Source organism: Orbicella franksi, chromosome 1 (genome assembly GCF_964199315.1).
Source record: "Orbicella franksi chromosome 1, jaOrbFran1.1, whole genome shotgun sequence".
Lineage (NCBI taxonomy): Eukaryota > Metazoa > Cnidaria > Anthozoa > Scleractinia > Merulinidae > Orbicella > Orbicella franksi.
Window position 1 is genome coordinate 9,714,301 of NC_138145.1, and position 25,073 is coordinate 9,739,373.

Consider the following 25,073-nt stretch of genomic DNA (forward strand, 5'->3'; position numbering starts at 1 on the left):
TATGATTCTGGTATTTCACTTCTAGTGATGGTATTTATTTTTAAAACGTGTGAATTTCTTCGTACAAAGAGGTCAGCGCAGATCACTGATGTATTAGCATATATACAGCTGCGCAATTTGGAAAATTGTACAAAAAGGTAATTTGAGGACTGCTAAAATTTGACGACGTCAGTGTGGTAGTCAGAGGATTTTTTGAGTTGAATTATTTCGTAACTGGACTAGGATGTATTTGTGTCACCTGTAATATTGCGCAAGGGACTGTCCAAATCAATGTTGATTTGAACACGTGTCCAAATGAAGAATTAAATTAGACAGTCTGCAAAAGTAACAAACATTTTGGGCTGGTATTGTTTAATGAGCAATATTTATTAGGTGACTTGCGCTAATGTCATTGTTTATATCTCCATTTTAGAAATTTAAAACCATAGCTTGGACTCAGAGGGTCAAAGCATTATTTATTATTCCGCTTGCTTTCTTTCGTTAGCGTTCGTACAGCAAGTAATTTGTCAGTGGACCGTTCCTTGAGCCGCAGCCGTCGCACTCCGTCTCAGGCGGATCCCGCTTCACACTCGAAGCACGCGCCGTCAGCCGGAGAGGAGTCGGGGAGCATTCCTGAGGAGATGGAACACAGTGTTGCTGAAAGCGTCCTGTCTGATATCGGGCTTGATGTGGCTGAAGATGATTCGCTGGCAGAGGTGTTAAGCGGGGATAACCTTAGGAAACCTACTGGTAAGTACATGTAGATCTCTATAATACGTTTGTTTGAAGATGTGACGAGTCTCTCCAGTCGAATGACATACGTACTTCAATCAACCGATCACAACGAGCGAGCAAGAATCAAGCAACTAAACCTAAATAAAACTGCTTTGATTTTTTACATTTAGAGCGCTTGGAGAGGTCTCCTGAAGACGACTACACGCTGAACTTTGAAGAGTCGGTGATGTCGTCGCATACAGCTACAGATGACGAGATCGACTTTCGAATGATTCTTCCTTCTGAGAGCCACAGGCGTCGGAGCCTGGGAAAGACCGGAAGGAGCGGCAGCATACCCTCTGACCAGGGCACTGTGTCGTACTCGTCTGTAAGTATGGAAGACCTGGGCAAAATATTAGCAACTTAACTGTAAAGCTGTGGAGGCGCGGTGGCCTCATGGTTAGTGCGCTCGACTCCGGATCGAGCGGTCTGGGTTCGAGCCCTGGTCAAGGACATTTTGTTGTGTTCGTGGGCAAGACTCTGTACTCTCACAGTGCCTCCCTCCACCCGGGTGTATACAAAGGTGCGATGGGCTAGCATTCCATCCAGGGGGGAGTAGAAATATACGTAGTCGCCTCATGCTTTAGAAACCGTGGTGGGCCACTTGGGCTCGTATGCAGACTTTACCTTAATATAAAACGGGAAATTTAAAACTGCTAAGTCTTCTTACGCCTTAATAGGCCTTGCGCCATAATTGTGCGGTAGATCCGATAGAAAAGAGAAATTCGCCAGATGTTATTTTATTTTATGTTTTAGTGATGGTATTTTTTTTTCGTTCAGAATGGAGTGAGTAAACAATACAGTTCGGCTTTTCTTGTGACGCACGACTGAGTAACCTCTGACTTGTCATGATGCAGCACTATGTATTTATGTAATTTCCGTTCTATTTTTAGGACGATAACCACGATTCGCAGGATTTTCCAGTTGATAAGGTAAACGTTATTTTACTTGCGAAAGACATCCTTGTTAAATGGATATTGAAAGTAATGATCGCACTAGGACCATCTTGTGACAGTTGTCATCCATGGGAAGCAGGGATGACGCAGTGGTGAGAGCGCTCGCCTCCTACCAATGTGGCCCGGGTTCGATTCCGGCCCGGTGCCATATGTGTGTTGAGTTTGTTGTTGGGTCTCGCCTTGCTCTGACGGTTTTTCTCCGGGTTTTCCGGTTTTCCTCCCTCCACAAAAATTCCAATTCGACCAGGATAGCGGACCTCCATGAAAACCAGCTTAGAGTGATGTGGCTGCTTCTCTTGATATTGTAATTTTCATCCATTGACATTAGTTACTACGGTTTAAATGGGGGAAATTTTCTTTATTTGTTCAGAGCCTTGAAGTTCACACTGTTAACGTATCTTAACACTCTCGCTTGTTCTTATCAGGTGCTGGAAGAGTTTTCCGCGGCGCCTTTTTCCGGTGAGGACTCGTTCTCCCAGTTCACGTCCGAAATGGTCCGTTTGATGAAAGAGGAAGAAGTTCGAGCCAAACATCAAGCGGGCCTCCTGCGCCTTCGCGAAAAAGCCCTCAAGGAAAAGACGCGAGCCGAGATGGCCTGGCTCGAGTGTCAGAAACAAAGGCACCGCGATAAGGGTGCTGATGACGTCATGCCGTCAATCAGAAAACGCCAACGAGGGGTTCTGATGAGACTTCAAGCTGAACAGGTAGGGTTGTAGGACAAGTGTCGCATTCAGTGCTAGAAATTTAGTGTACGTCAACGCCGCATGAATTATTTTCTGTTTTCTTTGAAGGAGACTAGGTTACGCAATTTTCGGCGATTTTAGCGATGACCACAATTTATAATAGCTTAAAAAAGTAACTGTACACGAATTTAAAAAAAAAAAAACACAGAAAAGCCCAAAAGAGGCACAGATTGGTAAAGTTGGAGACGATTGAAACGGAGCGCATTCGGGTAAACTTGAAAAATGTCGAAGTTTATCTCAGTTTCTATGAATGCGTTATTTCTTACGGTGGTAAACCATCTTCGTGTGTCTTGTGGCCGTGGTTTTGTTAAAAAAATGCTTGATCTGTCAATTTGAAGTTTAGAGCTCGTAATTACCAAAAATAAACGTAATTGCCTAAACATTGGGACCTATCCCCTTATTAATCACCAGCTCTAAGTCTAAACAAAGTAGATATCTGAGCATGAGAAGCCGCATTTCAAACCAATTTTCGTCATTTTGTTTCTCTTCAGGCGGAGATCAAGCGTCTGAAAGCAGCGAACCGCGCAGCCAGTTATGAACGTCGCCTGCTGTTGATGCAGCAGGAGGAGATAGCCCGACTAAGGAAAAACACCAAGAAAATAAGAGAGAAAGCGGCCACAGAGCAAGCCACTCACGGACAGGAACGAGGAGAAAAAACTGCAGAACAGGACTTTATTGAACAACCCAAGGTAAGATTTTGATTAACAACGGAGAACTAAGCTAAGTATGAAAATTCAAACAATTAAGGATTCATACTACCTCTGATGTATGAAAATTCTTTCAAATTGTAGAATTTTCAAATATCACTCGCAGTGTAAATCCTTATTTGCACTCGCATTCATACCATTACCCATACATATTTGTGCAGCAATGGTTTTGATTAAAACCAGAGAATAAGCTAAGTGGATAAGTTTTAGGCTTATAAATTAGAGAGGAAGAACCTCGGCTAGTCAAGTCTGTCAAACAAAACAGTTTTTAGATACTGTTATCATTAGTGACTTGTCATGTATGAAGGATCAAATTTAACTTGTTAGTATATCGTAATGATTAGACATAATTAGGTACAATCAAACAGTAATTATTGTAATGTAAGAGGTTTCTATTTTGTAATTAATGCAAGTAATACCTAGTTCACGGCTACTGGAAGTTATGAATGTGATCTCGTGTTCTTAAATAAGGTGATGATGAAATGCATTTATTTCAGAGCGAAGCTGAATCAACTGAAATAATTGAGGAGCTTGAAGAAAAACCCGCTGACCATTCCACTCGCAGCCGTTCATCCGTTTTAGAGGACATTACGACTGCCTCACCTTCGGCTTCTGCAAACGCGAGTGTCGCTGAAGAACTTCCTAGCTACCAGTCTCCTGGAGCAAGTCGGACCGAGACTCGCCCGTCCAATGGCCACGGAGGGTCTGGTACTGCTGAGAGGAAGAGACTGTTGTCTGAGGGAGACAGTGATGAGGGATCGGCCAAAGAAGGGACCCTCTCGGCTAGCAAAGGATCACCAACAGCTTCTGACTCGACTGTTATGCAGAAACTGAAGAAGTTAAAGAATCAGTCCAGCGAAAGGTCAGTCGGAATAAACGACAAAAATGTATTAAAGGTATAGATTTAATGCTTTTGAAAATTGCATCAGCTCTATCCTTAGGCACGTTTCGAAACATCGGACGTCTTACTTCTCGGTGTGTCGAACCGTCCACACTAAGCCGGAGGAATTTAAAAACGGAGTTTTCACTCTTATCTGAAAACGCGTCAAATGTTTTCCGTCCACATTACGCCGGAGGAATTAAAAAAACGCAACAATCACCGTTCATTTTGGATTTTGTTTGAAAAAAAGAAAAAAAGAAAAAAAAAATCGGGCAGCGAAATCACATGAGTATCGTGAGGTCATCGTTTCAAATAAGCTCGGTTTTCAAAATGTTTTCTGTCCTCACGAAAACGAAAAGCCGGCGTTTTCAAATTCCTCCGATTTCAAGAGCGTTTTCGAAAAGTTCCGTTTTCTGGACGGATTAGAGTGGACGGTAGGCCTAACCGTAGAAATAAAACTGCTTTTTCAAATTACTCCGGCGTAGTAAGGACGGGGCCTAAATCGAGCCGGATGTCTAGCCGAATTAAACTGGCATCTCAACCGCAATGCATTGTGCAATGCCTCATGCCCATTGCTTGCCTCAAAGATTTTAAGATGATGTTGGTGAATTCATACTCTATATATCACGCAATTTTTCACAAAATCATTCTCTAGCTTGCTTTCAAACCAGAAGAAATATCGTGACACTTGGAAGTATTTGCAAAGTTATCCGAGTTGTTGCTATAATGGTCTTCAGCACTGTTTACATAAGTAAAACGGTCTTCAGAGGCGAACGAAGGAGTACGTTTTGCCACGTGGCTGAGCAATTAATTTGATGCCAGTTCCTATGTTAACGTTCATGTGATACGCATTGTGGCCTAACGTAAAGAAAATTAAAGGTTTTTTTATTATTATATAAACAGAAACAATTTGATTCGGCTGATTTGTTTGGGTTGAATACTTGGATTTGAACTTGAACAAGTTTGATTTTGCACTTGACTGAGTTGGGCTTGTTCTTTTTTGGGAGTTGGATAATCTACTCTGGATTTGGTTTGATTTTCACTTGACTGGCTTTGATTTTGCTCTTGACTGGGTTTTGGGCTGAAGTGGTTGTCGAGACTATACATTTTCTACGTTTTTCTTATTTTCCACAAGAGACTATGGTCTCTTGTTTTACAAAATTCATGCCACGTAACATTTTTTGTTATTAGTCAAAACATATCTAAAATATATATCTAAAAAAATCATCTTTAACCATTTATGGAAATGGCTTTTTAGGAAAATTTCCACTGTACTAAATTTACACAGCCGCTTTGATCCTTGACACCTTTTCTCAAAATTAACTGATTACTTATACTTGGCATAAACATTTAAAAAAGGAAAATGAGGTTAAGCAGTGTATTAAATATTGACGTCTTTTAACGTTTCTACCTTATGGCAGACTCGAAGAATCCTACTCGTAAACAAAAAAAAAACTTCGTTTGATTTGAGCTTTCTCCGTTAGTTTAGCTATCAATTACAGCGTACTTTATTTCAGAAAGTTATCATAAACTCTGCTTACAAAATGTCAATACTCATTCAACTTAATGAAGCTCAGGTGATTTTATCTTCGTAATCTTCAAATTCTCATTTCTCAAAACTGGTTGTAGAGGAATCATATTGGAATCAGTAATGGTGTTTAATTGTATTTAGAGCTTGATATAAAATGGGTTTTTGGACATGGTGACGCTGAACAAATGACGACTGAACATGTTCTTTGTAAGAGTGAAGCAAGATTAGCAAACAATTTATTGCACAGTAAGTGTACAACTTTGAACTAAATGAAATTATACTTAGTTTTGTCTTAGTCGAGAGCAAACCAATAAGCTTTTTAAACAGCAATTAAATTTGTCGCACAACATTGCACACAGCGAGTTGTAAACTGTTTTAATTCTAGGAAAGAGATCCCTTGAGACCTTTGTCTACATATATTGTTTCATTTTAAAGGTAAAATCTGTGTCGGATCTCAAACACAAAGCCGATCTTGTCGTTTATTGACCAGCTGATCGGTTTTGGATTTGAGTTCGACGATTAATCAGATTGTATTGATGTGTATGTTTGCGGAAGGCAATATCGCCATAGTTGTAACAGATCATTTCTCAGATCGGAACATGACCGCCTAAAGAGCTTGTCAAAACACCGAAATGCAAATGAAACCGGTCTCACGATATTTGGCGAGAAAAAGCTGCGGTGTGTTGTGTTATGCTATGATTTGCGAGCCGAATCTCACAGAAACTTCTAATTGCTTTACCGCGCCGCCAAGTCGAAATTTAACAAATATAATTTCACGATTCGCCGATTTTTGAATCTGTTCTATTTAACAATTCTGTCTTCCTGCCGTGGGCTTTATTTCGTCAGCTAATATAATGTGCCCAGGCTCATTCGCCGAGGGTAAATTCCTGTGTCATTGAAATGTTCTGACGTAAGCAATCGCTTAGGATTCTGTAAGTTCTGTTGCTGAAGAGACGCGAAGTTTCTTTTCTGTGTGTGGGGCCATCCTTAAAGCTACCAGGTTTGACCGTGGCTGTGATTGAGAACCGCTTATTACTTTCCATGGTCAGTTAAGTTGCAATGCGTGATTTGTTTGTTTTTTTTTTTTTCTCTTTGTTGCGTTGACATTCGTTAGATTTTTAATTCCGACTTGTACGGATTATGTCATTTTTATTTAACGATGTAAAAATACCGAATATTTGTAGGGAAAGACTTTTATTTACCTTCTCGATTTTTTTTCAACAAAGGTATCTTGCGTTTCTCTCTTTACAATCTGTGTGGATGCAATGTTTACACTGGTTTATTTGCGAAATGTTAAAGGCGATTGTGTAACATTTGACAATACAACTTGTAATCACTATTTAAAAATACTCAACTTCCGTTCAAAGGGCAAATCTAACTGTACTCACATAAATTACCCGTCACTGTTTTGTTTTTTTGATGGTGGCTTACCGACAAAAATGGTTTATTTGCTTTTTCTTGAAGCGTTTGCTGCGATTTGAATTTTATTCACCTTGAATATGTAAGTATATTTTAAAATAGTGGGCTTGTGGGAGCGACGTAAATTTAAAATTAGATCTTTCGTCACACTTCATTAGCTTTTAAGGCACGTTCGACAGATTCCCAACAACTCTTTAAATATTTTTGAACACTATTTTCACAAGCCTCAACGCGCGAAAAAAAGAAATGGTATTCGAGACATCCAACGTGTTTTTGATTGAGGGTTCTCGTCCGGCGATGATTATCCAATCGTCTTTAAACCGATCTAGTAATTACATGTTTGAATTGTCTTTACTGGAGCAATTTATTGCGCTTTCCGCGGAGCGATGCTTTGTATGTTGTGCCGGATAGTTCGCAGGTGAGACCTTTTATTTATGACTTCTTGAAATGTTGTGATTTGCAAGAGAATGCCACCAGAAATTTTTACTCGCGTCCAAAACAAACCTTGGGAGGATTTGCTACACTTGATAACGCGGGTTAATTTTTTTTTTTACAGGAGTGTTCCTAAACAGTGTTCTTGCGTTGCAAATAACCTTAAATTGCGTTCTCATTGTTGCCGCCAGCTGTTTTATGAATTTGTCGTTATTTTATTATATAGTGTTTTGGTTTAAGCTCTGTCGGTTCCAATAGACACATCGCGTTTTTATCTTCGTTAAAGTATAACATACCAGCTTAGTTATGGGATTTGTTTTGAAGCAAATGAGCTCCAAAAAGGTTCAGGTTTGGCCGTGATTCGTTATAAGCGCCTTTAAGTCTAACGACGAGTGCAAAGCGATAGCGGAAAAAAAAAAACAACCAAAAGCAAACAATGTGGGGTAATTTCCGGTTCCACTCGGGACTTTTTTTTTTTTATTGCTTACTTTCTTGTTGACTGTTCGTTTTAGTTTAGAAATTGCGCCCTGCAGATAGCTGGTCAAAAAATTACGGTACATCAAAAGCGGCATGAAACCCGAATTTCTGGCGCTGTAGCGATAAGTATTCTGCGCCATAAAAAATATCTGCTTGCGTTGCACTGTACTTGTTTTGTAGAGAGTCATCGCTCCCCAGCTCACGTGGTCTTAAAACACGATTAGCCAAGAATATCGTGGATTCCTGCCAAAAAAGACGGGGATATAAAAATAAACAAAAGACCCGGTAAAACATCTCAAAGCCATGGCTGCAGTGAATTTTTACCGCTGTTAAAAGCGAGCTTCGCAGTCGCTCGTGCCCTTAAGAATGTCGTGTTTTGAGGTTGACAGACTGTAAAACGTTCGCAAGCAGTTCAATCGTGTGGATTTTTGACCGTCATGTGGCTGTTTTTCTGCATGAGAAGGTATTGCACTTGTTGCTTCTTTACTGATCCACCTGCTGTTGTTGCGTTACGAATTTGGAAACGTTTTTCTTGATCAACAGCATCTAACAGTCGATGCCTCGGTAGGAGAGCTTCATGGCCGATAGACATCACTTGCTTTCAGCTTTCAGATGTGCTACCGGAAGGCACTTAGGTGATGTTCAACCATGCTCCTGGCAGTTACATGCAACGTTCAAATTTTATTTTTCTGCTACGTTGAAAATATTGACAGGTTTTAGTTACCGATGCAGCCAGTTTCTTGCTGAAATCATTTTTTCTTTCGAACGTGACGAACGAGCCTGTTAAAAGGTTAACACTGAAATGGTTTCCTCGCAACTGTCACCTCGTCACTTTCCAACATTCGGTAATATATTCTGTTTCACGAACGAGCGCTCTCGTGTTTAACTCGTTAAAACCTGTTTTGTAAAATTATCATGTTTTTTGTTTTTAGTTTTTTTGTAAAAAATCCGCTTCTTCAGCTTTTAGCCTGGTCACCTCAGCTCTCGTAGAAATGAGGTTGCGTGTGTTGCTTAGGACAATTGTACCCATTCGAAGGCATGTGACGCAAATATGTCATTAGGCGATTGTAATTTCACAAAAATTATTCAGCTTTTCTGACCTGGAAATGTGTTTTTCATTGGCTTTGGCTTATTAACGTGTTAACACAGCTTCGTTGTCGAGCGCTGGTTTTCACGTTTTTCACTCGTCTTTATCGAACGTGGCATCTAAGTTACTACCAGCTGCCGTATAAGCAATTTTCGACCGGTATGTTCACCTCAGTACTTGTACGATTTTTTTGATTGGACAAAAAATTTATTTGCGGATTGCATGCAAAAAAGTTGGTTTTGATCAAATTCATTGCAGGGGTAAAGGAAAAAAAAAACATTGAACAAAGGGCGGAACAGCTAACTTTTTCATGAATCTAGACACTCTTAGCTGCGAGTTTGAGATTAGTGAAACCGTAGCTCAGATTTTCAACAGCCAGTTCGACAATTGTCGTGCACGCAAATATCAATGTTACCGGGTTTTTATTTTCGCTTGCTTTACCCGCCTTGTCGATTATTTACCGCACACGATCCGAGAGAGTATTAGGAGGCCAGGTTTTTAACAGACGTCCTGTGTTGTCCGTAATGAGTTTATTTATTGACCATATTTTAGATGTGTTTTTATTTTTTTTGTTGGCTTGTTGCAGGTACCTAACCTTGCGAGAGCAGAAGCTTATGAAACGGCGGAAGGAGGCTGAAAATCTATTGGAAGACAAAAAGAAGCTCCTAGAATGGGAAAAACGACTTGATAAAGAGGAAAGTCTTGTAAGGAACCTTCTCAACGAAGCTCTCAGTCTCGAGAGCTCGAGGAACAAGGCAAGAACAACAAGCATTACAAGTGAAGAGGAAGAACACAAAGGTAAGAGATAAGATTAATAGAAAGACTAACAACAAATGCTCCGAGAATGAAAAACCGTAACTGTAACCCACTTATCACTTAGAAATGATCGGTTTTAAAATTCTCCATACTACTGCACGGCAATTTCAGAGGAACACGTCATGAGAATATGAATCTAATCATGTCAAGAAATTGGAATTAAATCCTTTCAAGGAATACGTACTCAGTGTTGTTAGGATTGGGAGAAACGAAAAAAAAAAAAACGTTTTTTTGTTTTTCAACTTTTTCTTCTATTTGTGTTGATACAGCAGTGATGACCCTTTTCATATGAAAAACAGTCTTCAGGCAAGAGTTAATCGACAACAGCTAATGAATATCATCCGAGTCTTCTATTCTTTCGTTTCCTTTGGGGCAGTTGTTTTCATTGCTGGTTTTAACTAATATTCAATTACAGTTTAAGAACAACTAAAGCCCAAATTGAAAGGTAAATTAAAAGAAATGTTAACTTCAGAATTTTACAGTTTTCGTGAGAAAACGAATACACAGTTATTTGATAACCCATTATGTGTGACATTTATGTCCTCTTTGTTCTCTCAGGGAGTTGAATCTGATATATCTATGTCATGATCTTATGATTGATTGTGACTGAAACGTTTTGCCGTATTAGTTCCACTCTCCTCATTACAGATCACCTTCTTCTTTAATGTTTATTGTTCCGTTGCAATTTCAGCAGATCGCAGTGGTCGAGGATCTGCCAGCCTTTCGGCGTCCCGAAGTCCCTCGAGTAAAGTTAGCGATAAAGGTCGATCCCCTCAACGAACAGAGAGTATCAGCGAATCCATCAAGGTCTCCGGATCACGTGGCCACGAACGTAGCGTCAGCGAGAGTTCAGTCCCCGAGGATATCAGCGTCTCTGCACGTGACAAGTCACGTGATCGTTCGGAGAAGTCACATGAAAGCTCCATCCCCGAGGTGGACATGAAGACTCGGTCCCAGAGAAGCTCGATTCCTGAGGAGATTCCCGAGGAATATGTCAACGACACTTTCGAGTCTCTGGATAGCACAGCCACGCCGGCGCACTCCACCCCTGTGCGGAGCGATTTGTCGCTTAAGCGGGACACCTCTCCTGCAGTCAGCCGAAGGTCTTCTACAGGAGAAGGGAGTAAAAGCGAGGAAGAGGCATCGATGACTGGTGAGTTATTACCTGAAAAAAAAAAAAGTAAGAATTCATCGTGCTATTTAGTCAATAGATAGCAAAAGGCAACCAGTAGTGGTTAGATTTTGTAGAACAGTATTCAACAAATAACAAGAGTCCATTGGGAAATAACGTTCAGTAAGGGAGTCTAGGATGAAAAGGGATTACAATATTAACAAACTTAGAACTTCAGGCCTGTTTTCTCAAGTGTTGTAAGTGTTCCAGTTGTGTTGTTTTGTTAGCATCGTTTAACTTTTGTTGTACTTTCACCACACAAGATCAAGATGTTTGTTCCGTCTATCAATATGCATTTATTCTCTTTTTAATTAATGGAAGTAAAATTCTCCTTTGCGAGAGTTAGTTTCTCTAATGGAAGTGACTGCAAATCTATTAAATTTCCCTGTCAAGTGATAATTTTACCTCAAATGGTGAGAAGGTGTTCGTTTGTTTATTCGTTTGTATAATCTCCGGGGTATTTTAAGCCCCGTAACAATTGAGAAAGGGAAAAGAGACATAATGGTAAACGGTATGTCATCGTAGTGTTTTCATTTTTATAATGATTACCACTATTTATTTTACTTAACGCTTTTGGAGCTCCGTTATGGGAGTGTACCCAATTCAAAATGCTTGTCCCGTCTTGAAGACTGTAGAATCATTGCTTTCCTTATCTTCCCGTGAAGAAAATAGGTCAAAAGGAATGCAGCATTTCAATGTATGTTAATTACTATTTATGAGTGACAATATTCCACCCACGAGTAAATAAATTGATCTTTTGGTCCGTTTTCCATCAGCTGTAAGCCTGACAAAAGACTTACTAAATTAGAGGCTCGTGTCAGTTAACATTGATATTGACTTAGTTAACGATTCATTTGCTCTTAGTGACTCGAGCCAAGCCGTGTTAGTGAATGTTTGAAGTATTTCCGAATGTCGGTATTGCCAGGACTAGTTGATTTATTCATCGCATTTTCATGTTTCCATTTATTGAAAACAACGTTACGTCTTGTTTTTGTCTTGGCAGGGCTCTGGTCTTGCGCATATCTTCCTACGGTTTTGAACAATAGCTCTTCCCCCTAAACGATTCTAATATCGTTACAACTACTCCCTGCTAATGTATTTTCTGTGTTTCGGTTTTCTACGTGACATTTGTCTAAAATTCAACCTGTTTTGGCGTCTTCAGTACAACTTGGCGCAATGAATCGGACCAGCGTTTTCTTACAATTCAAGTTAATATGATTTTTTGGTGTTCCCAATTAGTATTCATCAGAACTTTATTTTAAAATCAAAGGGAAGAGAACCATAGAACAGAAATAGTCGATGATATCATACCTTCTAAGTAGTTAGTGATAATTTGCATGACAAAGTCACCTTTACAATCTTCCCTCCAAACTCGTTAAAATACTTCGTTTTATTTGTCCCCTTCCTCACTTTGGCTTTTCGCTGTCCTTGCTGAAAAGAAAATCGATAGGGAAGTTGTGAACGCTTAGTTCAAGTGTACCATTTTATATCATTTGTGAGCTGCAGTAGAATTCGTTTGATCATAAGCTATCGCCTCGAGGAAAGTTTCCATAGAATTTCCCTGTTCCTTGAAATATGAAATGAATATTTAACGTCGGCTCAGCTCCGTAGCAACTTCCCACTCGTGGAATGACGGGACGGCAAGAAATATCTTCCGCGATATTTCAAAAGTACTTCTGTTTTAGCGCGAAGTTTACTCATTAGGCAAATTTAAGTTTGTTTTGCGTTCCCCCTTTGGGCTAGCTCCAGGAGTTACCTGTCTCTTTCCTGAGAAATGCCGGCAGGATTACAACTCGTAAGTTTTACACACCCCTTTTGTAATATTTGTATTTTGCAAGGTCTTGTGTAGGCGGTCATCTAAATGGCATCTTGAATTTCTAGTGACATAAATACTTGCTTCGTTTATTTCGTCGCGAAGTCGTTTTGCATCATCTAATACTTTTGAAAGTCTGAATTTTCATTGCTATCTCTGATTATATCGTAGCCGTAAATTTTTAGGTAACGACCGAGAGAAGGTTATTAAAAGGTAAACAAAACTAATTTGAAATACTCAGTGAGATTCATAATAATCTCAGAGGCTTTTCTAACTTCCATGTTTGGATTTAGGTACTCTCAAGGCATCGTGTGAGTGAGAGGGAAATGATTGTGAGCTTAATTTTCCGGCGTTACAATGTATGCTTTATGGCGCTGTTAACGAACTTGTTAACTCGAGCCGACGACCTATCTGGGAGATATCAAGAAGTTGTCTCTATAAGATATCTTAGTACAACTTCGATATTTCTAAAGAAAATCGCTGTGCTTTATCATTTATATAACCGTGAAATCCCTATATACGAATTTTCGTTGGTGATAAACAAACGTTTTTGTCCCAAAACGAAACGGTTATCGTGGATTTTCTAGGGAATATAAACGACAGCTTGAGGCCGATGTCTTGCTATTGAATCCTAACAAGAAACGTTCCCATGTCTGTCCTGCGTCAGTTACAATGTTTCAACGTTAAGGAGTTGCAGAATCCTTTATATGTGGGTTGCGAATGAAACTTGGATAAAGCTTAAAATAATAGCCCCGAGTGGGCTAAATCAAGGTTGAACTTAGACCACTAAGCGAAACCCTGCAATGAGAACGAAGCGGCACGAAGGTCACTCTGGGGCCCCGCCATCGCTCGTGTATCTTGACGACTTATGTTTTTAAAAAGAGACCGGATAAAGCTTAAAAAATAGCTCCGAGTGGGCTAAATCAAGGTTGAACTTAGACCACTAAGCGAAACCCTGCAATGAGAACGAAGCGGCACGAAGGTCGCTTTGGGGCCCGCCATCGCTCGTGTATCTTGACGACTTATGTTTTTAAAAAGAGACCGATATCAATTAAAGTTGTACTTTAACATCTATGAATCACGCTAGATATTGGCCAGCCGGATTAGTTGGCTTCTCAAGAGCTGAGAGGTCTTAGCACGTATACATGTTCGGAAGCGGCTGTTTTTGCTGACTGCTGAAGTGTTAGTGAAAATTGCTCTCAACCTCGTCTCATTTTTCCATAGGAGAGATGAGATTGTTTGCGGTACAGTGAGGGATTACAGCACACAAACACGCTCAAGAAGCTCAAGTGTGTCATGTGTTTTTTAGCATACTAAAATCAAAATTCTTGAGTAACATCAAACTTGCTAGTGGGTTTTAAATAATTTCCTGGGTCAACCTTTCTTCTCTTGAATCGCGTGTCACACGCTTTTATCACATCGAATATTTGAGAATGTCGCTCATTCAGCCTTTCTTATTTCGCCTATTAAAAGGCAAGTTGGCGATAGCTAGCCAAAAGCTCTGAGAAGCACTACCGATCATCGGCGAATGCAGTCGCCTATAATCACAAGAAGAGACACGATCTTCTCCCTCTCTCACTAGCCATCAGAAGTTCCACAAACATGATTTCTTTAGTCTTTTGTTCCAATGGCAGGGTGGAAGTTTACCAGCTGACAGCTGACTGTGTTCTCAAAAGTGTAAAGTTGATGTGCAGCAATCGTAGATTTAAGGCCAAGAAAACGTTAGTTAACGTTTGAAACAAGATGAAACTCGGAGCACTTATGCAAATTGTTAGTTATAAAATTAGAACAAAACAGATGGTCGCTGATTGCTGTTTTATATAATCACGCCATCGAAGAATCGCTGGCGATCAAATGGAAACTAGACGAAGTTAAAGAGAGAGTTTCAACTGATCATCAGAGACAGATTATAACTATTACTGGAATAACTAACCGAACCTTTTCCACTTTACGGGACGTTCGTCTTGGTCGTGTGGCGATCGAGAACTGAAAACGTAAATTTATATAAGACCTTGAATTAAGACAGTGGGAGTTTCGTGTACGCGTAGGAGGTGACACGAGACATGGCTTGCTCCCACAGTTTACATCCTTGTCATTTATTCAAATCAGGGCTTAGTCTTTCTCGCACACTTCCTGTGTTGCTCTTTAATTAAGCTTGGTTTTCATTAGTAATACGAGCGTAGGCATGAGAATAACACCTCAATGAAACATAACAATAACAATAGTAAGAAACATGGGTAGAACCAAGCGCTAAGAAAACTAACACGCTCGTTCTTATTTTCAGTTCCTCAGTTGACAAAAAAAAGCGGCAACACAGGCACAAAAAAATAGAAACTGGTCTTCGTTTTTAGTTTTTTAGTGTCATTTCTCATTTCTCGTAACTAAACCAAGAGAGAGGAAAATCGCCTTCCGTCTGGCCTGAACATCAGGTCTTCTTAGGGAGAGGGGGGAGGGTAGGAGAGGAGAGGAAGGAGAGAAGAGAGGGAAGGGGGAGGGGAGAAGAGACGGGAGGGGAGAGGGGAGGAGACGAGAAGCGGAGGAAGCTTTATTTTCATTTTCCTTTGCATCTTATTTCCTCCTCCTTCCACCTTACCATCGGAAAGCCTAATACTCAAGCTGCCTTGCTTACCCCCCAATTCCCTCGTCTGCATTCCTTTCCATGTTTGCCTCAGTTAACCTTTCATTGAAATGTTTACAAATTAAGAATTCCCCCCTCCTTTTGATCTTTTGCATTGTTTATTTCGAGACACGACTTACTCACAGGCTGACTTCTATTTCCACCGGTTATTTTTTAGAAACGTCGGATCACAGCGACATCGAGTCACGCGTCCGCCGGCTGAGAGACCAACTGGAAGTACGCAAGCGTGAGGTAAAACGCTTGTATAATGAAAGAAAAAAGCAAAGGAAAGCGATGTTACGGGCACAGGAGGCTAGTTTGAGACAGGAACTGCAGGTAACGTTGGTTTTGATGTGTGCTGATCCGCTACACGTGCATGCGTTTGTAATTGATCTTAACGCTTACGTACACGTCTTTGTTTAATCCAGTGACCTCCGGAGTCACGTGCTCGTTCATTTAGCGTTTAAGCGGGAAATCGACAGCGAATGTTGACAGGAGAGAATCCACTTTCAGTTCAAAACTTAATCTAAATCCTCTTCACAGACTCTTCGAAAACGCCAAGAAGCGGCCGTCATTTTGTTAACAAGGGCACACTGCTACGCTACTCACTATCTATCACAGAATAGATAGTGAGTAACGTAGCCAATCAGAGAACGGCAAACGCTAGTAGATTTATACTGAAACAGGATAGGTAGTGAGTTGCGTGGTTAATAGGAGAACGGCATTTTGACAGAGTGCTAATAGATTTACACTAATAAACTAGAAGTAATCAAAGATTATGAGAGTGCGTTCGACGCCGTCACTTAATTAAATATATATAAATAATTTCACTGGCTGACTTTTAACCTCTGTCTATTGCTAAAATCAACGTTTTTCATCGATAACCGCGGTTTTTATACAGACAGATTTATCATAGTGTCAAAGTCCACCATTTGTTGACACGTTGCGTGACAGCGCAAGTTTCCGTAGACTCACAAGTTTAATAGAACGAAAATATTTACATTTACAGCCTTCAAATTTCGTGCTAAATATTCTCACATTAACTGGTAATGTTTGAACGTAAAAGCGAATTTGTAAAAGTAAATTTTACAAACATTATTCTAAACTGGAAGCACAAATGTAAGCAAACATTTGCAATCGTGTGCTCGTTTATCGTCAGCTTAAACAAACTCCGTGCGACTAATTCGCGTATCATGTTCCCCTGATAAATAAGGTAGACAGTATTTAAATAATTTGCCGTTCCTTGGTTCAGGCTCACTCTTATGGATCTTGCCTTCAGAGTACTTTTCCACCGATTCCAAACAATATTTAACCGGATAAGGACTGAGCTATCTACGTGTCTGTCGCGACTGGAAATAATCAACTAATGCAATCAAAATATAGCTTTTCCCACGGTTAACATCCGGAAAGCCAAAGCGCTTCAAAGTCGTGTTCGTTTTAAAACAAATAAATTAAACAAGGACAATTTCGTCAGATTTCGATAAATGCCACCGTCGAGGCGTTTAAATTCACCTAAATCCAACGCTGAGAGCACAATTGAATACTTACAGCTTCCAAATTACAGTGTAAATGTCCATAAAAACCCGCACTTGAACGAAACAAAGAACCGCACTCGAAAGAAATGTACAGCACATGGTCTGGCGATGATGTCATTCGTTTCGCCCCTGCTGAGGGACGGCCAAATCGGTGTCGCAACTTCGGACGAAGGTCCACCGTCCCATGAAACTCGACTCAAGTCTGCATTAGGACTACGTTCTACGAACGCAATTAAGTGGAGGAATATTGATTATTTTTCTTTGTTACTTCTGTCAGGCTGTGGAAATGGTAATCTCAAGGACAAAAGCCGAACTCAATCGACCTCAACCGGACTCCAAGAGACCAGAGACTGGCTCAACAGAGCAACGTGCTGTGAACTCCAAAAGCGAGTCCAGTGACACTATCCCCACCCGTGAAGTCAGATACCACCTCTCCCGAACCTCAGATGCCAGTGGAAGTCGCAAGTACACCCCCCCGGACAAGCCTGCAAGTGTGTCAGCCAGAAGTGAACCGGCAGGGGGGAGAGCTTCAACTGCTGTGGATGCGGATGTTAGCAGTCGAAGCGACCGAACAATTTCTGATGCTCCGAGCTTGAAAGAGAAAGAAAAGGATTTGTCTTCTGCGAGTGGAGTTGGAGCAGAGGAGAAAACGAAATTACCTGAGAAAGGTGAAACTACGTTGAATAAAAGAGTAGACCTTGATCTTACTGACAGAACTCGAAGTCCTGATGAATCAATCTCGGCAAATCGTCTGCAGCCATCGGATAGTGAAATCAAGACATCCGTGAGGGATCGACAAGATTCGGAAGCAGAAATTGAAGATGAAGCAAAAACAGCCCAAGATTTGTCTGTGAGTGAAGAAAGTGAAGTTCGAACAGCGTCTAAAAGATCTTACTCTGAAAAGTCGTTCGAACAGAGGTCCCTAGGTTCTAGTAAATCATTGTCAGTTAGTCGTGGAAACGAATCTGAAAATGATTGGAATAGTTCGGTACAGGAACGGTCCAATCTAGACTCCAAGATCCCGGATGAAGCCAAGACTGCAGATGATGTATCAGTGAGCGAGGTTGTTAGCAGGTCAAAATCCTCTCGCTCTGAATCCAATGGACTTACAAAATCGAAGGGTGATCGCTCAAGTATCGCCAGCGAGCGAAAGTCGACTGTTTCCGAGGTTTCAAAGTCTTCCCGACTGTCAAAATCTCCGGTGCCGTCGGAAAAATCCCGAAGCTCGCATCAGTTGTACAGTTCATCTTTTGAAAGTGTCCACAGTGAAGGAGATAACACCGAGGACGACATTAGTGAACATATTAGTATTGAGGAAGATATAAAAGACGATGAACGGTCTGGAGTAAAGGACAGCGTTAAAGATGAGGTATCTACCCAACTAGAAAGAGACCCATCAAAGGATGGAGAAAGGACGATTGATTTTTCGGAAGTTTCTGAGGAAATTTCTAGCGTCGGGAATGAAAGATCTGAAATTAAGGAAGATGTTCCTGCAACTCGAAAAACGATATCTGTGTCCGATGAAAGAAGCAGCCTAGCATCTCAAACGTCTGTACAAGAAGAAGAAGATTTACTTAGACCAGAGAAAAATGAAGATCAGCCTCCTTCGTACAGCGCTGACTTCGAGCCTTCGGCGTTGGACGAGACAGAAGAAGGAAAATCTGACAATTTAATACGTCAAGCTTCCTACACTCCAGATTTCGACGCATCCAAGTCCAACGTTTCCGTACAGGACGACGAAAGCTTCCAGCAAGAAGGGAAGTCCCAAGACTTGAGTTACCACTCTAAGAAAAGCGAACATTCTGAGGCGAGTAAAGGAAGCGATAAGATGCCGCCCCAAAAGGAGCTTCATCGAGATGAACCCCTGCTGCCCAATGACCAGCGGCTTGCAGGAATTCCAGTGGTCCAGTTAGAGCAGGCTACCGATGAGGAGAGCATTGCAGAGGAGCTGAGTGAAAACGTTGAAGAACTCGAAGAGATTGGTGACAAAGAAGATAGCAGCACTTTAGAAAAACACGACTTGGATAACGAAGAAAAATTAGAAAGACTCTCAAACGAGAAGGGTAGCATTGACAACAACGAAGTAGCTTCAGTGTTACCTGATGTTCCAACGCCGGAACCGCAAAGCGAACGATCTGTTGACCAGACAGCTGAGAGAATTGTTCACGACTTGTCTGCCATGTTGTTGACCGAGTCAATGAACTGCGTGACGAGCGTGTTGGAAAAGCGCCGACGACCTACCGAAGATTTACCGAACGAGATGGCGGAAACTCGCGAAGAAAGGAGTAATAGACTGGATAAGGAAGATAGATCTTCATTAGAAGATGACAAGGATGTGATTTCGCGGTCGTTGGAAGAAACGTCCGAAGGGGACAAGGTTTCTGATCATTTATCTGTTTCACAAGGCGAAGATTCAGTTTCTGGACTGGACTTTAGTACAAAAGAACGTGAAGATCTGTCTCCCTCTCTTGCCGAACAACCTCCGCAAGAAACAAGGGAAGAGCGAAGTAATGCTATCGTAAATAAACTTTCAGACGCATTGCTTAAAGAAGCTGCGTCACAAATGATCGCCATCATGAGAACACGGCAAGAAAAGTTTGCAAAAGTAGAGAAAGAGCACAGCGCTGATTCATATACACCCTCTAAGGGGAAGATAGAAGATGAACCTCACTCGGGAGAGGCGAGTCCTTCGTCCCCCAGGTCTAATCGATTCATGGCTGTGCAGCGGTTTCCCGAGGGATTACTTAAGTATACCGAGGAAACATTAACGCCCCCCGGAAGCCCAACGAACGATCAGAACTCACCGATCGATGAGAAAGAATTGGCAGATAAGCTTGATCAGTTGAGGCGATTGCACGACCATCTTGATGGTGCAAGGGACCAGCACGTAGAAGACGATGACGAACGTTTAGAATTTCCAGTCAATACTAATACAGTAATAGAGTTCCCCGCGCAGGACGAAGATGAAGACGAGGAGAGCTTTAGGCGCTCCAGAGCAGCTTCCTTGCTTTTCTCTGTTCCTCATCGTCCGAGCGAAGTCAGCCCGTTGGTAGCTTCCTCTCTTTCGGTTTTCTTCAAACGTAAAAGACAAGGACTCCCGATAGACAACGTCACTCCGCCGTCGGAAATAATCGGAGAAGACGAGGCGGACGACGACCTTGAAGCGAATAGCAAACGAGTCTACCGACGACTGGTGTTCGATTTGACTGGCAGTTTACTCAAAGAACTCTTATCAGAGGAGGCGCCCTCTAACCGTCCATCGTGGATGAAGGCAAAACCGCGGCGTAAACGTCGCTTACATCGCGGTCTACAACCTCTGGTCCATGAACAAGACTTTCTTCCCGTAGTGGAGCAGCAAGTGTTGAATTTAATTGGCCTAGGCGACGCCAGACCCTCTCTGGAACGTGTCCGCCGTAAAACGCCGCTGAAGGCGGGGAAAAAGGATTTCGTCGACGCAATCTTGATTCAGGAACTTCGAGAAGACGAGCCGCTTTGGATTGATTACGATGACGATGAACTTGCTGTGAAGTTCCAAGTGGCGGACGCTATCTTTGAATCGCTCTTGTCAGAGACTGTGATGGTGGTGAATGCTGTGCAGTTAAGACGTGAGGCCAGAGCTGATGTTGCGCGCAGCTAGCAGTGTGTCTGGTCGTCTTATTTTATAATTAATCTACTGTTTTTCGGAAATGTGATAGGGCTTTTCCTACTGCAATACAGTGTCCTTTCCCTTTATGACCTCAACCGGAATATCAGTGGAACTCTTATCAGCCAGTGACACCCAACTGGAGTATAACCTGTTTCCTGATGATAGCGTATTTTCCCTCTTTGCGTCCCTCTCTCTATAAGGGCACCTTCTAATAAACCGCCTCTTCCGGTATATAAATATAGATGTAACCATCCTTTCTTTCACCCACTCAATATCTTATCCTCTTACCCAACGAAATGTCGGTTTTGTTTCAGATTTGGGGAGGGATGATGGTGTTTATGGTAACTGGTAATCAGTAGTACAGAACTCGGAAAAAAAAAAACGTTTTCAAAATAGTTTCTTGCTCAAATCATTCCAGTGACTCTTTAAACAATAGAGAATTCTAGCTCAAATTGGCAAAAGCTTTAATCAGAGTGTAGAAATTAAGGTGAGTGTTATTAAGATCTGCGGTTACTCTCACTTTACTGTCTAGCCCTTTTTGTCCTCTTGTTTAAATGTAACAAATTACCCAAAATATTTTTGTGCAGTGAAATTTTCCTGTAAATTTTCACGCGTTGGTTTGCAATTGTACGTATAAATTATGAATTATTTTGGCATCCTCGCGTGTCACGGCATTGTAATTAGAACTCGCTGTAATTGTAAATAGAGAGCTCCAATTTTATTTTTATTTGAAGAATGTGAAATGTGTTCTTGGTGAATAAAACGTTTCACGTTGTTGGTTAAACGACTTCCCTGTTTGGTAATGTCGTTTTATGACTGTGCATTCTTAAGTTATGTACTGTCTTTTACCATTTCAAAGCTTGTTTCTCTCCTCCAACCTGTTTTTGCACATTATCGTTTTTGTATCACTCACGAACAACATTAGTCTCCGTTTACTTACCTCTGACAAGGGGCCCATTTCTCGAAGGTCCCGAAAAGCTTTCGCACCCGGAAAGCTATAGCAAAATCTCAAACCTTATAATTCCGGACGCTGTTTTATTCACACATTCTTATTATGAACTGAGGTTCTCTTCATACAAGAAATTTCAGGCGTATACACCTGTTTTTAGATAGAGATATTAACTAAAAATGGCTTTGCGGGCGCGAAAAGTTTCCGGGACTTTCGAGAAACATGCCCCAAAACTAGATGCTTTGGAAAGGCTCAGCATTAGTTTTCTTGATTTGTTTGGGTGAAGTGACGACAAAGTTTGTGAGGGATTCTCGAAACGATGCTTCGTTACACCTCGTCAAATAAACTGAGAAGAAGTCCCTTTGGCCGATGATCCCAAAGACGGCTTGTCGACCAATCATTTTGCGAGTCACCTATCGATCCCAGAACTCCCGGAAGTTCCTAAACAGACCCCATGTTGCCGTGCGTCTGTCCAGTAGATCACAGATGACGTTAAAATGTGGTGAGAACAAAAAAGTGGCGCACGAGCTCGTTAGGCGTGTGTGTCACTGATGTTATTACCACATTTTGACGTCTTCTGTGATCTTTTGCCGAACAGACGCACGGCAGATTATAACTATAAAGAACGAATCAAAATGCGAGAATAATTCGACATGTATCAAACAAATTTGATTGCACCTTTGTTAACGCTTGTGAGAAAATCAATCTACGCATGAAGAGTAACCCACATTCCCTGTTTGGCAATGACGTGATGGGAATGGTCACCCAAACTTTCGCACGTTGCGAGGAAATAAAAATATCACGTATGTTAACCACTGTAATCTCTTTGAGTCGTAACGCCACGAGGGAGAGGGGTTTGACGGAATTTGTGTTTAGGTCTGTCGCGCAGAAATTGGGGAGGGTTTAAGAATAATAAATCAAACGTTTGAAAACAAGGAAAGCAAGGTGCCGAAGGCAAGGAAAATTTCACGATCGAGTGTAACCAGCTGACACATCTCCAGTCACGAGAGAGGAACAACTGAGTTTAGGATAAAAAAAAAAGTGCTAGTTCTGACGGCTTTAGCACAGCAAAAACAGAGCTCTGGGTAGTCACCTGCACGGTTTATTTTTCAAAATAATTTAAGGTTGACGATGACGATCTCGCAACACTAGTATGTCATCATTTTGAGTATTAAAATTAGTAAAGATGAGCTATTGATGTCACAGATAATGTGATCTTGCCCCAGGCAAATGCAGAGTGACAGCAACTGTGAAAATATCTGCTTGTCACAACTAAGACTGTCCATTCTGGACTGATCGACTTCTTGAGTTCTCCTTGTACATGTCTCGTTCCTGATAGTTTTTCTAACTTGTGTCCATTTTCTCAGCCTCACTCTCCTTGCTTGCCTTTCCTTCTGATTTCTTACTGCTTTGCTGTTGTGGAACAACTGATGAGACGAAAAAAAAAGTATCAAAGTGTAATCTTTTTTTATGGCAGTATCCCCAAAGCCCTAATTCACAAGATCACTCATGCAGTCTCTTAAAGCTCATATATTTGTACCTTCCATTGTATTTTCCTCTTTTTGTTGTCTCTTAATCTGTTTCATGATAAGTCTCTTCTTTTTGGCTGATACAGAAGTGCCACCTTTCTGATTGGCCCTATTAAAGACAAAAAAGAAGGGATTAAGAGCACTCTCATATATAAGCTAGTTTGAGTTTTTACTTTGTGCCACTGTGAAGGGTATCATGTTTTCAAATAGACTACAAAAGGAAAAAGTATAGAAATTAAACTTTTTGTCCACAAATGAACAAACAGGCATCATTTACCTGAAACTGGTCAGTGGCATGAATAATTCAGACTACAACATGAATTGCACCTCTAAGGAGCATTGAATAGCATTGCTAAATGCAGCTGAACAAGGTCTGGGATTCAGCAAGGGTTTCAGAGTCTCAGCAGCACACACACAACCAAATACATATGTAAATGTTCATATGGTTGTTTTTTACTATTTTGTTGAACAGTTCTTTTGACTACATATGTACAATAGTTCAAGTGTTTACATGTGGTTCTCACCATTAACTTCTTTCAAGCAATCAAAAATTCTTAGAAAATTGACCTTGAGGGCAATCATTTCTACAAGGTTAAGATACCACTTGCAAAAGCATCTCTCTAAAAGAAGACCATGAAAATCAAAGATGGCAAACACTGGTAAACAGAAGATTAGATATAAATAAACTTCAACTGGTTAGTTTCCCCTCCTTTCAGGAGTACAGTGAGTTAAGAGTTACTGTTGAATTTTCATTTTTCTGTACATTGGTTTGTTACATTTCCCATGGACTGTGTCTCACAGACAAATTTTCAATTTCTTCCTGCTGCGATCACCAGTAGTAAATTTAAAACACTGTATGCTGTTTCATGTCTTCAATTCTGTATTTTTGCAACTGTTAACTGTCCTGTTCACAAGCTTCACAATTCCTCACACCTTTGTTTAGACGCTTTACTCTTCTGTAGCTGTTTCTTTTTCTGTGCTTTTTTCACTCTTGTCAGCTTGTTGAGGTTTTTCTGCAAAGCCTTTCAAAAAAACAACACTGAACAGTTTTGATTTCAAACAAAAAAAGGCAATTAAGCCATAGTTCCTTGAATGGTTCTTATGCTCACGTCACTGACTTCCTCATGGGGTTGAGCCCCAAGGAAATTTCATAGAAATTTCACTACTTCATTGGGAAAATTCAAGATTATAAACAAATTTTTGTGTTCATCAAGGAATTAAGGGCAATGGGGCATTCCCATTTTACTGTAGGCTGGATTCTAACAGCCTAGTTTTTTGTTCTTGGCACTTTGAAGTTTGCATCTGTGAGGTTTAAAATTTTGTCAGCTCCTCGGAAAAACTTTTCCGACAGGCCCTGTTCCAAAGGTAGCCCTCCATATGGGGTTGGGGGGGACGGGGGTGTGGAAAAAAATGGACTATCCCAAAAGCAGTGGGGCAGTGGGATGACTGTGAAGGGGAATGGATATGTATTACAGCGGAGGATGCTTAGTATTAAAGTTTCTGCTACAACCCCAGAAAATCATAGCAACTTTCTCATTCATTTAATTAATCCCCCTGGTCGGTCTACATGTAGGTTAAACCTACAGTGAACCCATTGATTTGTGCCTATTAAGCTTATGTGGTTGGTTTGTGGAGGGAACTCCAGATTTCGATAGCAGACGATATCATGTTTTAGCGGTTACTATCGATTGCTTTTTCAATGATTGTATGTCGAGTACGTAGTGCCTTAAACAATGACCCTAAACCTCTTTTGACTGAAGTAATCTGCCCATAATAATTATGAACGACAAACGCAGCAACACGTGCACGCAAATGTGCCGTCACGCAACAACACAGAATGTAACCAGAAATCTAGTACATTCTAATACAAAAACTACAATCAAAGGTTAATTTACCGTTTTTGGACGATTAAGAACGTTTCCCCCTGTCATATTTGGCGCCAGCTATCGAAATCTCTCATAAAATTGCCCAACAACCATCTACTTTATAGAGAGGACTATCGAGGAACTATC

General features: G+C 40.9%; 2 protein-coding genes across 6 annotated transcripts in view; one reads left to right on the forward strand and one right to left on the reverse strand.

Annotated features, from left to right (window-relative positions):
• The window catches only part of LOC145488786 (centrosome-associated protein 350-like), a 37,895-nt gene extending 15,372 nt beyond the window's left edge, over nt 1-22,523 (forward strand). For 4 of the 5 annotated variants that reach the window (XM_081467674.1, XM_081467670.1, XM_081467672.1 and 1 more), the window contains 10 exons: nt 485-729; nt 885-1,081; nt 1,647-1,685; nt 2,135-2,413; nt 2,944-3,141; nt 3,657-4,021; nt 9,572-9,783; nt 10,493-10,954; nt 15,581-15,738; nt 17,215-22,523. In XM_081467674.1, coding sequence (XP_081323800.1) covers nt 485-729; nt 885-1,081; nt 1,647-1,685; nt 2,135-2,413; nt 2,944-3,141; nt 3,657-4,021; nt 9,572-9,783; nt 10,493-10,954; nt 15,581-15,738; nt 17,215-20,574 — 5,515 coding nt within the window. In that variant the 3' untranslated portion in view covers nt 20,575-22,523. The remainder of the gene's footprint in view (nt 1-484; nt 730-884; nt 1,082-1,646; nt 1,686-2,134; nt 2,414-2,943; nt 3,142-3,656; nt 4,022-9,571; nt 9,784-10,492; nt 10,955-15,580; nt 15,739-17,214) is intronic. The other variant, XM_081467671.1, reaches the window with a different exon arrangement.
• A 95-nt stretch (nt 22,524-22,618) lies between these two features.
• LOC145488856 (uncharacterized) lies at nt 22,619-25,070 on the reverse strand. Its single transcript, XM_081467683.1, has 4 exons — nt 24,957-25,070; nt 23,995-24,083; nt 23,073-23,170; nt 22,619-22,959 (listed from the first exon to the last, which is right to left on the reverse strand). Exons 1-4 carry the CDS (start codon nt 24,990-24,992, stop codon nt 22,877-22,879), a joined length of 306 nt encoding a protein of 101 aa, XP_081323809.1. The 5' UTR covers nt 24,993-25,070; the 3' UTR covers nt 22,619-22,876.
• Between the last annotated feature and the right edge of the window lie 3 nt (nt 25,071-25,073).